We start from the raw sequence: 11,588 nt of genomic DNA on the forward strand, positions 1-11,588 counted from the left end.
CCACATGTTTTGAGTCTTGTAAAATTCGATATAAAAAAAATCTCCCCCGGACCATAGTATCTATGCCCGGACCATCCGCTGGGGACGGAACTGTAGTCGTCGTGCCGTCTATGCTGTAGTCGTCTTGCCGTGGCTGCCGTCACTAGACAGAGAAAGAAAATGATTGATTTGTGTCAGTGGAGGGCTATAGTAGGAACTTGGAATTGCTGTAAGAAACGGATCTCGTACTCATCTCATCCTCTAGACGAATTCAGTGAAAGAATTACATCTACATCCTGGTCCACCGCTGGAATACTTTTTTCTATAAATTTTCTTTTACTGGTTTTTCGAGGATTTTTTTCTTTTACCCTGTTGCTATCGGGAGATGTGGAACAAAACCCAGGACCAACCATTAAAGGTAAAAAAAATTGTTATTATGATACAAAGATTATCATAAATTTTAATTAAAAAGATAAGCCAAAAGCAGATGAATTATCTGCAGCAATATCAGCTAATGAAGTAGCTGTTGCTCATTCAGGTAAGGATAGATATTAATTATATAACTGTGTTCCATATTTGATTTAGGAACTTACAGGAGAATTTGTAAAACATTGAAAGACGTCATGAAAAGTCATTATGCAACATTGAAGAAAGCCACAGAAAATTGCCTATGTATAGTAGCAGATGAAATGTATAGTCACAATCTTATTTGTCGAGAGGTTAGAAATGAGCCTTCTTTAGAAAAAATTGAGGGAGAATTTATAGCGATGATGTCTTTATTTGAAGATGACATAAATAAAATAGAGGAAAAGTGTCATTCATTTTTCCTTTGCATTGCTAGTGCTGATGGTCCAGCAAAGGATGCAGCCATTTCATTAGCAAAGGAATGGGAATCACAAGTTTTTCAACATCACCAAATATCTTTTTCATTGCAAAAAATGGAAACAAAAGAAGTAACATGTTGCCATCAAATCAAGCTCGACTGCAGTGACAGTATTGTCAAGGAAATGGATTGTCTACAAAGAAAATTTGCTTCGATTATTGCAGACATCAGGACATTTTATGCTCAGTCGAGCACTAGTGCTATTGAAATAGCTCGTTGGGTTGAAGAATTCAATGAATGCATTGTAGAAATACCATGTCATGATACTGACATTGACAAAGTGTTTCAAAGCATGAAATCTCATTATAACTTTCTAGACATTGATTTAATAAAAAGTCTGGTTGAAGCATTTCACCTTAACAATGAGCTCGATTTGAAATTTAGTGAATATGTTATGAGCCATGAAAATTTTGTAGAGCATGTAGATATAGACAGTAGTATTAAGGCAAGCATCGAAGTTGCCCTAGAAGAACAGGGAGACTCTAAAACTGAGCCAAACATAGTTCTGAAGTTATCAGGAAGATGGGGAAATAGAAATTTGGAAAACTTAAAAAAGCTTACCAATTTTTTGTTTGATGAAGATGCAAAGTACCTTACTATAAAAAAGATTAATCGTGGTTGCATAATGATAAAATTTTTGGTTTCTTCAAAAAACTGCCTGCAGTCTCTCACTTGCAAAATACAAGCAAAACTTTATTTACTGAGTCATATTGGTATTTTTAAGGTAATTATTGACAAAAGAGCTATCACTAACAAAGATGAGAACCCTGAGTTTACTTTTGAAGCCTCACTTCTAAGTGCCATCAAAAGTATTGATATTGATATTGAATATGAAAGAATGGCATTACTCTTGATTGATTTTGACATACAGATAAACTATCAAAGCAGCAAGGGGGATGCAGCACTTTTTTACGCTAGTGAAGGTGGGCACATTGAAATTTTTAAGGAGCTCTTAATTAAAGGTGCCCATACATTTGTACAAAAACCATGCAAAAGATATATTGGACTAAATTCTTTAGCATGTAAAGCACTGTCTCAGCACATCTTGAAGTCAGTTGGTGAAGAGAAAATAGTGCCACCAGAAGGCACTTCAGTTAATGATATTCTAGATATAGCAGTTCAAAAAAGTGGGATTAATTATTTCTTATACCATTCATTTGTGACGTTAATCTGCAGTAAACTACAAGAACGACTTCAAAAACTGTATCAACATTTTCAGTCGTTAGATAATAAGTTTACTGCTACTGCAAATAAGCTAATAGGAAATGTTATATCACTGAAAGACACGAGGCAGTCTCTGCTACTATATATCAGTGCAAATATTGTGTGTGATAACGTGCAACAACTTGCTAACTTACTCCAACCACACTATTCATGCTTAAACATTAACCTTTTAAAAACAATAAGCATTATTTTTGACAATCATAAACTAACAATGGAAGCTGACTTATACACCAAACAGCTAAATGAATTCAAGAATATCACAACTTTATTAGAATTTACCATGGCCAGTGAACAAATGAATAAAATACGACCTCAATTTTCTTTCAATTTTTCTAAAATAGTTTTAAAATTTAACAAACCCTGGGGCTCAAAAACAATTTCTGATTTGAATAAACTCGATAAATTTTTATTTTTGCAGTCTCCGTCATATCTAAACTTAATTGATATAGAACGAATGCAGAATTCCACTATCACATGCACTTATCTTGTTCCTTTATCACAAACAGAACAGATAAGAAATGCAGTAACTAAACATTGTGACTTTCTATATAAAATTGGTGTATATGAAGTACATGTTGATGATTTTCCCTTGATGGTGAAAACTGAAAATACATTGTTTAACTTTGAGGTGTCACTGCAGAAAGCTCATCAAAACAATGATGAGCCTGTACTTTTTTTCTTACTTGAGCTTGATGCTCAATTACCATCAATGGATTCTGATACTGCTGTGCCTTTAGTAAAGATAGATAAAAATTCAACCCAAGAATTTGAAATAGATGATGGGCCAGATATAGTGAGAGAAGAGATTGTTTTTGAGGCAATAAAGCGACGTGATGTTAGAAAAGTACAGATGTTACTAAATAAAGGATGTGATATCGATTACATGGGTGATGAAGGGCTGACATTCTTAATGTTGGCTGTAAAATATGGTGATACTGAGATAGTAAAGTTATTACTTGAGAATAATCCAAATGTTGAGCTTCAAGATCGTAACGGTAATAATGCCCTTATGATGGCCAGTTCCCTTGGTCACAATAACATCGTACATCTTCTGTTACAGAAAAACCCTGTTCTCGACAATCAGAATAATGAGGGAATGACGGCACTCATGCTAGCAGCTTGTAATGGCAAAGAGAATATTGTGAGACAATTGCTAAAGGAAGGAGCACGCACTGATCTCACTAATTTGGATGGAAAAACAGCATGGACATTTGCAATGGATCATGATTATCCACGTATTGCTGACTTGCTTTAGATTAGTGTATTAACTCATTTTTTAGTCTGTAGTCTGTACTTTTGTTGATTGTTTTGTTTTACTGAAGTTTGATATTACATTTTGGACACTTTTAAACATTTACTAATTCACTTTGTTTTTGATCTTTTGCTTTTACACTAAAGCATTTGGGATTATTACTTGAACTTGACTTTTCTTCATAGGTACTACATACACCAAGTATGTGCATATAGTGTCTATGATCTATCTATAGACCTATTAGGTCATGATTACATCAGGATTATGCGATCATGTAATAATTGTAATTCCTCTTGATCAGACCTTTGATGAGGTTGGGCATAAAAGTAGCATAGTACTATAGTTGAATTTCAACCACTGCACCTGATTGTACGACTCTTTTTGTACTGTATGTGGCAAGCACTGATTTCAAACTGAAATCATTTCCCAGTTGGAAAGGTTGGTTCCATAATCACTCTATACATTTTATTTGTTCTGCACAACATGCCTTCAAGGTTCCACCTGACCTAATAGCCTAAAAGAAAAAGGCCCAGCCCAACCAAAATACACATTTTGTTATTATTTTACTGCCATGGTTCTGCTGATGATAGTCAAGGGTAGTCAGGAGCAACCACCACAATAAATAAACAACCAGTTCATCACCTAAACTATAAACATGCAGTTAATATTATTAACCATGCATAATAAAGCATGATATTCTAACATGTACATAAATTTAAAAAAAACAATTGTAGATTCTGATCACCTCTTTTTTTAGCCAGAACCATGATTTCCTTTCAAGACAAAGTGCATCAAAATTAACAGCCTATACAAATGTTTTGTCCCTATTAAACATTCTTATTGCATATTAAGTTATTACAATGTAAAAGTGCATTGAGCAATTTGATTATCATCACTGTTGTCATTCCCATCAATAAGTCCATTATAATGCATATCTTTACCTTAAAATGTGTCTATATTAACTCTTGCTAAATTATTTTTCCTATAGTAAACCAAAATGATAATATTAAAAGCCTTATTTTTATGGTAGACACTCTTAGTCATTCATACCTTTACCTAGTCTCACCATGCCCCTTTGGCGAGACTAACCTTTACCCTACACCAGGCCCATAGTCAGGGGGTGATTAAGGTGATGTGTCACACCGCTTTTGAATTACTACCTTTGCTCATCGCATTTGCTTAAATTATACATGTATTTCTGGTATTTCATGTGTACACTATGTATCGTAAAGTGAGATATATTTTTGGAGCCATTATTAAGAAAATATCAGCTTTTAGCTTTTAAACTCAATTCAAAAGATGTATTATGTATGTGCATAAAAATTATGTAAAAATGATTTTAGTGTTAGTTTTAGAAAATATCTGTAGGCATAAATCTACATGTATGTTGCACCACTAGCTACATAGATACAGCTTCTTTATGAGATTTTGCTGAAGGAAAATGGACAGTTTACTGGTGAAGAGAACCTTACAAAAAGCAGCTTCAAATAATAGCAAAATACATGTATATGTATTTATAACTGATGACAAATAAATGGATGAGAAGGTACCTTAACCCTTTTTCTTACAGAGTACATTTTTGACAAATGTAAGGAATTGTGTGTAGGGAATAGCACTTTATATGTTGTGCATCTTTATTGTATCTTTATTTTATGTTTATTGTATCTTTACATGCATGTTATTACAGCCCCGCAAGTGCAATATCAATTTACAAGCACCTCACCCGATAAATGTATCTTGATACGTGTATTTAATTTATTTTCAAGTTAAATTTTTCTTTTTATACTTCTAGCAACTTAAGGACACGAGGCTCCTCAATGTGTGCATGATATTGCTTTTGTAGCAGTTGATATAATGCATGGCCTTGAACCTCAAACAATTGGATCTCTTAACCCAGGAAAAAATCTTACATAAGATCTTGCTTAACATCTTATGAAACCTTAAAGTGATCGTGCATCTTTAATCATACCTGTTCTTGCAAAATTATTAGACAACAAGTTCCAAAATCTTGTCAAGATCTTATGATATATCCTACAAGATCACTTACTAAATTTTACATTATCAGTCAAGATCAGGAACTAAAGATCAATGTAATAAGATTTTGCTATCAATATCTTGAGGAATTAGATATGTTTTATATGGGATTCTGAGGACATCTCTTATAATTAAAATAACTGCAGCTGTAAGATCTGAGCCTGATCAAATGCATAATATAATGTTGTGAGATAATACTATAACTTCACTACCTTTCATTGATTGTTAACTTTCTTTATATACTCACACTTTTATAAAAGGCTATTGTGGGTTGTCAACTACTTCCTGTGACTTAAAATGATGTGGTATATAAGAAAAATCATGTCAGATCTTAAATAAAATTGCATGGTCCTGTGAACTTTATCAGTAATATTGTAAGAAAACATCATGTAAGATCTTAAGATCGAGCTTGTACATCTTATCAGTGATATTGTAAGATAATTCATGTAAGATCTTAAGTAAGACCATGCCTGTATAAAGTAGCTAACATCAATCAGACTAAATCCAAATAAAACCTTATAATATTGTTCCTACTTCCTATCTCATGATTCTCACCTTACCTCATCTTGTATTATCTGATCAGATAATACAAAATCTTAAGTAAGATTTTTTCTATTGAGAAAAGGAAATGTTCCATTTGTTGTAGCCCTCAATAGGGTGAAGACAAGGAACAATGTAGAGAATGTGGGAAAAGGAAAGGTATGCTTATTTGGTATTGTTTTGTAAAGCTGCATACTTGTTCAGCAAATTGAAGCATGACTGACTGCATTTTTTCATCAAACTCAGCTTTAGTGTTCTGCTTCTGCTTCTTTAGTGTATCCTTTACACTAGAAGTCTTTGTGAGAATTAAGAGTTAAAATGCTTATATCAACCACAAAACAATCATAGCTTTACAAGGAGTCAAGATTACTGGTAATGACTTGGAGAAAGCTCTAGCTGGAATGCTAGTACTAGTTGCTAAGAAACTAGATGAGGTTGATGTGCTTAAGGTAAAGTTGTAACTAATGTTCAGGCATCCTCTCATCATCCATTCCCTGTATTACTTTAATTAGGATGAAGCAGCCTCGAATGATATCTTCCTTACTCAATACATTCAAATTTTCTGAGAGAGGTGTGTTTGTGCAAGCTTCAACTCTTGGCTCCCTTGAGGCTCTTGTTGATTTCCCTAAGTCATCTAAAATACCAGTCAGTACGACATGCATGTAACTCCATGAATTTTTTTAATGTTTTATACAGTATGCTGGAGTAAACATTGGTCCTGTACATAAGAAAGATGTCATGAAAACATCTGTAATGGTTGAAAGAGACAGCCCATCAGTTGTTTCAGTATGATTCTAACATGCCCATGTATATCATTAATTCCATACAGTACAATGTAGTATTGCATTTGTGGCATGTGGTTTTCATTATCAAGTTATACTGATATTTTTAGATGGGCATGTATTCTTGCATTTGATGTGAAAGTTGAGAGGGATGCATGCACAAGAATTGGCTGATAGTTTGGGTGTTTGAGTATTCACTGCTGAAATCATTTATCATCTTTTTGATAGTTTCATGAAATATCGGGAGGTAAGTTCTCATCAATGAAATTTTAAAACTACTATACATAAAATGTACATGTGTTTGCTGTATGCATATTTTTAGCCAATCAAAATTGATATCTAATTTTGTTGTTAGCATTACATTTTTCTGCTTTAGTTTCACTTGTGGTTATTTTTTACTTTCTGTACATAGGAACTGAAGGAAAGAAAGAGGAGAGAGAATGAGCACATTGCCACATTGCCTTGCAAGTTGAAGATACTTCCTAATTGCCTAATTAATGCTCGTAACCCAATCATTGTTGGTGTGACTGTTGTCACTGATATAATTAAACATGGTACACCTATTGTTGTCCCTTCTAAGGAAGTACTTGATATAATTATTTTATTTGCATGCATGTTTACATTTTATAGCTTCATTGTAGCAGCTTGTTCATAGCAGTGCATTGTAGATTTGTTAAAATAAAATCTTCAATGAAGTTGTTTCCTATTTTGCAAAATTTTGTGGCTATATCCCAGCTATCTTTAGCCCTAAAAACTGCTATAGAACAATGTGCAAACTTTCAAGCATTTCTTAGTTTCTTCAGTCTCCCTGAAGTTTTGAATTTTATTAAAGTCATTTGAACCTTTTTTATCTTAGAGACACACTAGAACTCAAGTTTTAGAAGACTTACAGTCTTACGTGTACAATGTATATCACTGCACTGACTGCAGACAAAGAAAAATTTCATTATTGTGTTGCATGAAAGAATCATTACTTTCATCATGAATATGCACCCTACTGTTACATGTTACATGTATTTGTGACTTATTGCATTTCAAAACATTTTTAAATTCCACATACACATAGCTCCTTTCACTTCTGGCATACATGCATACACTATTTACAGAAACTAATTCATTATTCAAATTAGCATGTTTTCTCAGATTAAATCTCTTTTAGAAAATTTGTTTCATATTCTTTTTGTAGTTTTGCACAGAGCTACAGCTGAAAATAAAATTTCTGATAATTACCAATAAACTTTAAAATTTTTAAACAACATTTCAAATAATACTGTTTCTTACTTTGTATTTTTTAGTTTGTTCATTTAGGTACTGTTTCAAGTATAGAAATTAATCATAAGCCTGTTGACATTGTTCATAAAGGATCAAAAGTTTGTGTTAAAATTGAGCCAACTTCTGGTGATGCTCCTAAACTTTTTGGTCACCATTTTGATTACGATGATCTTTTTGTGAGCAAAGTTTGTCACAAATATTTTTTCTTTTGCTTGTATCAGCTTTTTTAACTTTCTAACCTTCTTAATCAATTTTGCGGGAGTCAATTGATGCTGTTAAGAAGTACTTCAGGGAGGATCTTCAGAAAGCTGACTGGCAGTTGATGATGGAACTTAAGAAATTGTTTCAAGTTTATTGACTCATGTACTGTTAACATATACATGTAATATTTCCTGTTTCTATTGCTATTGTTCTTGTAATAAATTGTGTCTTTGTATTTTACATTGTTACATGAAATAGGATTGGTGCTATTTCTATAGAAACTTTGGCAGTATTACTGAACTGTTTTTCACTTGGAATAAATGAATCACTGGATTCTGCAATTCTTTGTGCAATTACCATCTTAAATTACAAGTTGACTTTATAATTACATGCATTATGTATCTAATAACATTAGAAGTTGACTCACAGTTTCATCTAGGGTAACAAAACTGATTGCATAAAGTCACCTTATGTGAAAGTGTCACAGTAAGACAGGTCATTGTTAGGGCGAGCCCCATTAAGATTAAAAAGCAAGAAATGTATCAGCTGACTGGCACTGGTAGTCTTTAGTACTTTAAAGTTTAATAACCTAGAGTGACTACATGGATCTAGATATGTATGGCTTCCTCAGGCTGCCCCCTTAACGTCTTACATTTTTATCTAGTGCAATAAAGTGGGAATCATTGCATCAATAACCATTATTAAAACTTATCGAAGAAAACTAAAAGTAAGTATTTTAATTCAGCAAAAAAGTAAACCAAAATAAAGCTATTATAATAACATTATACTACTGTTTAGCAGTACTTTTGAGAACAGGAACTACATGTAAAAAAAGTAAAGTCCAAAACTTATCAAAGAGAAATGTTATGTATTATTCTACGAAAAATTAAATCAAAATAAAGTAATTACTAACATTTATTGATAAGACTTTTTTTACTAATGTTCAGCAGCACTTTTGGGAACAGGAACTACAAAAAAATAAAGTCACAATTAATTTTTAATTGCCTTACTATATGGATCTAGATCTTTAGCTAAGTCATAAAATTTTGAGTTTAACTCCTACAACTTTCTTGCAAGATCTCTTTTAGGCTCATTACTTGAATATTTTCTGCTCCACTACATTACAATGGACAAGACTTGAATATCCTTAGAATCAAACTGCTTCAAACTTCTTGTATCAACCTCAAGACTTCTTGCAAGCTCAGAAACAACATCATGATCAGCATCATGAGACTTTGAAACCTCAGAAGCAATCCAAGCTATATCTTTGACTGATAAACCTTTAACATTTAATATATACATATAACAGATAAAACCTGTGCAATTATCTTTATTTTAACTCACAATTATTGCGTTTGAAATGAGACGGAATGGGAAACTACAAAGTAAATGTAATTAATCTTTAACACAAGTAACTGAGCTTACTTTCAGTAACACATCATTCCATACTTTTAACTGTGTCCCACTGAACTTCATTTTACAAGCAGAGCACTGCAAAGTATCCACAGGAAGGATATGATGATAGCCTGTCGCAATATCATGAGCATTGTGCAGCTCACAACGACTACAGAGAACAATAAAATCAAATGATGTTTTGCCACCATCGATTTTCGAATTTTTTGCCATTTGGTAGCATACTGTTATTATCCCAGCACACACTTTTTCATCTGGATTGCTGACATGTATCTTGGTGGTTGGGCTGTGATGAACTAACGTAATAATGACATCTGATAAATTGCTCGCTTTTACTTCAATTTTTGTTTAGTGCAGGGCATCAGTATGGCATCAGTGAAAAATTTTAAAATGTGCGTAACAAAGAATGCTTGTTTGAAAATGTGAGACTTGTCAATGCTTGTTATAACATGCAATGCTTCAGCGTCAACTTCTACTATCTTTTCACCGGTACGAGTGAGTGGCACAAAATAGTAGACTTTAGCATAATCAAGATTTGATAGATCTATTGATTCAGCTCTGACTTGTACAGCCAAGTGTACGACCGCTAATGCATCCATATATGCTTTCCAGTACTTGCGAAGGTGTTCATTGCCAACTTCTTTGCAAAACTCTTCTGATATAATTCCATACTGGAGTGTTGGATATTTGTCGAAGCTGCTCTTCAAAGAATTTAAAAAAGCATCTAGTGCTCTCAAAATCCAATCGGTTTGACTACAACATATTCGTAATCTGAATCGACAATACTTAGATCAAAAATGCTGCCAAACGACATGTAAAACATTGAGAAATCTTTTAAGGACTCAATACTTATGCCACATTTCTTTGCCATGTCGAGTAGCCGTTTTTTGGATACAATTTGCTCAAGACCAAAATAAAATAGGCTACGAAGAAAGACCCATGCAATTGGAATTTCTACATAGGGTGTCTCACACATAACTTGTTGAAACTTTTTAAATAAATGCAGCGAGTTTTCGTCAGAAATGATGCCTTTTGCATTTATTGTTTCAAACTTTTGATCAATTATTGAAGAAACTTAACATGCTCCGCCACTTGCAACATTTTATGTTTTAAAGTATTTACAAGAGATTGAAGGTCGTCTTCTTTCTCGTGTGCAGCAAAAAACCATGCAGGAACTTTCTCTGGGTCTTGTTCCCATGCTTAGCCTGCTAGTACGAATCAAGTAATGCAATCAAGGTCGCCATTTCATAAGATCTTGAATATTTTCTTCATTTTGTGGCTCTGATAGTTGGCGCTCAAATGGAGGAAGTGGCTGATGAAGCTCATCTAGATCTCTGTTAATATTAAGAAAAAGCCACATGTGACTGTTGTAGAGGTGCCCGATAAGTCCACTGAGAAAATGAAAGACAGCTTTATTGATCGCCAAATCCCAAATGTTAATGAGAGCAATACCTTCTGGCAGTGTTTCCTTGAAGTGCTTTGCATATTTCTTTTCTTCCGCACGTGGCTTGTACTTATCTTTAAGATAATATAAAAAGCGTTGAAGTATTTGATCAAACTCTTTATCACCAAAACTAGATGCAGAATCACTCTCTACATCAAAATTTGGGATATTTCCACGCTCTATAAGCTTACTAAAAGCAGATAGAAAACTGAAAGCACAGCTGGAATTTTTTGTAACTTCGGTTATAACAGGATGTCGTAAACAGTGAAAACCACATGCTACCAATTCGAAATATGAAATGCCAGCTGCCTTATTATCTTTTTCATGCTTTGGAGTCATTGTATCCAAATCTTCATTTGCATCAACGTAACAATCAAGTAGGTGTCAAACAGCTTTTGTCTTACCACTTTGTGGTAGCCCACTAAATGCTATCAAGATGGGGCGTATTTTTGTTTTATTTTGCTGGTCCACTATCAAATCTTTTAGATTATCAGGATTAATGCGAACTTGTTTGGGTACAATATCTATGAGTTTTGAAAAAAAATAAAAACTTCATTGTATGTA

The 11,588-nt window shown here is 33.4% G+C and overlaps 2 protein-coding genes and 1 pseudogene across 2 annotated transcripts; 2 read left to right on the forward strand and 1 right to left on the reverse strand.

The window, feature by feature from the left end:
• The first annotated feature begins 3 nt into the window (after nucleotides 1-3).
• Nucleotides 4-3,446, forward strand: LOC109588182 (uncharacterized). The gene is made up of 3 exons (XM_020004364.1): nucleotides 4-397; nucleotides 452-517; nucleotides 565-3,446. The coding sequence occupies exons 1-3, from the start codon at nucleotides 160-162 to the stop codon at nucleotides 3,339-3,341; spliced, it is 3,081 nt and encodes a 1,026-aa protein (XP_019859923.1). The 5' UTR covers nucleotides 4-159; the 3' UTR covers nucleotides 3,342-3,446.
• Nucleotides 3,447-6,250: 2,804 nt separating this feature from the next.
• On the forward strand, nucleotides 6,251-8,353 carry LOC100639557 (eukaryotic translation initiation factor 5B-like; annotated as a pseudogene).
• A 634-nt stretch (nucleotides 8,354-8,987) lies between these two features.
• LOC109588239 (uncharacterized) lies at nucleotides 8,988-10,321 on the reverse strand. The gene is made up of 4 exons (XM_020004422.1): nucleotides 9,593-10,321; nucleotides 9,512-9,545; nucleotides 9,178-9,447; nucleotides 8,988-9,135 (listed from the first exon to the last, which is right to left on the reverse strand). Exons 1-3 carry the CDS (start codon nucleotides 9,791-9,793, stop codon nucleotides 9,284-9,286), a joined length of 399 nt encoding a protein of 132 aa, XP_019859981.1. The 5' UTR covers nucleotides 9,794-10,321; the 3' UTR covers nucleotides 8,988-9,135; nucleotides 9,178-9,283.
• Nucleotides 10,322-11,588: the final 1,267 nt, after the last annotated feature.

The sequence above is a fragment of the Amphimedon queenslandica genome, unplaced genomic scaffold (assembly GCF_000090795.2).
Source record: "Amphimedon queenslandica unplaced genomic scaffold, v1.1 AMPQUscaffold_13512, whole genome shotgun sequence".
NCBI lineage: Eukaryota > Metazoa > Porifera > Demospongiae > Haplosclerida > Niphatidae > Amphimedon > Amphimedon queenslandica.

Excerpts from the sequence above, each read along its gene's own strand:
- LOC109588182 (XM_020004364.1), top strand. The coding sequence starts at position 160 with ATGATTGATTTGTGTCAGTGGAGGGCTATAGTAGGAACTTGGAATTGC. Across the intron at positions 398-451 it reads CCCAGGACCAACCATTAAAG|ATAAGCCAAAAGCAGATGAA; the intron begins GTAAAAAAAATT and ends TTAATTAAAAAG. Across the intron at positions 518-564 it reads AGTAGCTGTTGCTCATTCAG|GAACTTACAGGAGAATTTGT; the intron begins GTAAGGATAGAT and ends TATTTGATTTAG.
- LOC109588239 (XM_020004422.1), bottom strand. The coding sequence starts at position 9,793 with ATGGCAAAAAATTCGAAAATCGATGGTGGCAAAACATCATTTGATTTT. Across the intron at positions 9,546-9,592 it reads GGAATGATGTGTTACTGAAA|TTTCCCATTCCGTCTCATTT; the intron begins GTAAGCTCAGTT and ends TTTACTTTGTAG. Across the intron at positions 9,448-9,511 it reads TCATTTCAAACGCAATAATT|GTTTATCAGTCAAAGATATA; the intron begins GTGAGTTAAAAT and ends TAAATGTTAAAG.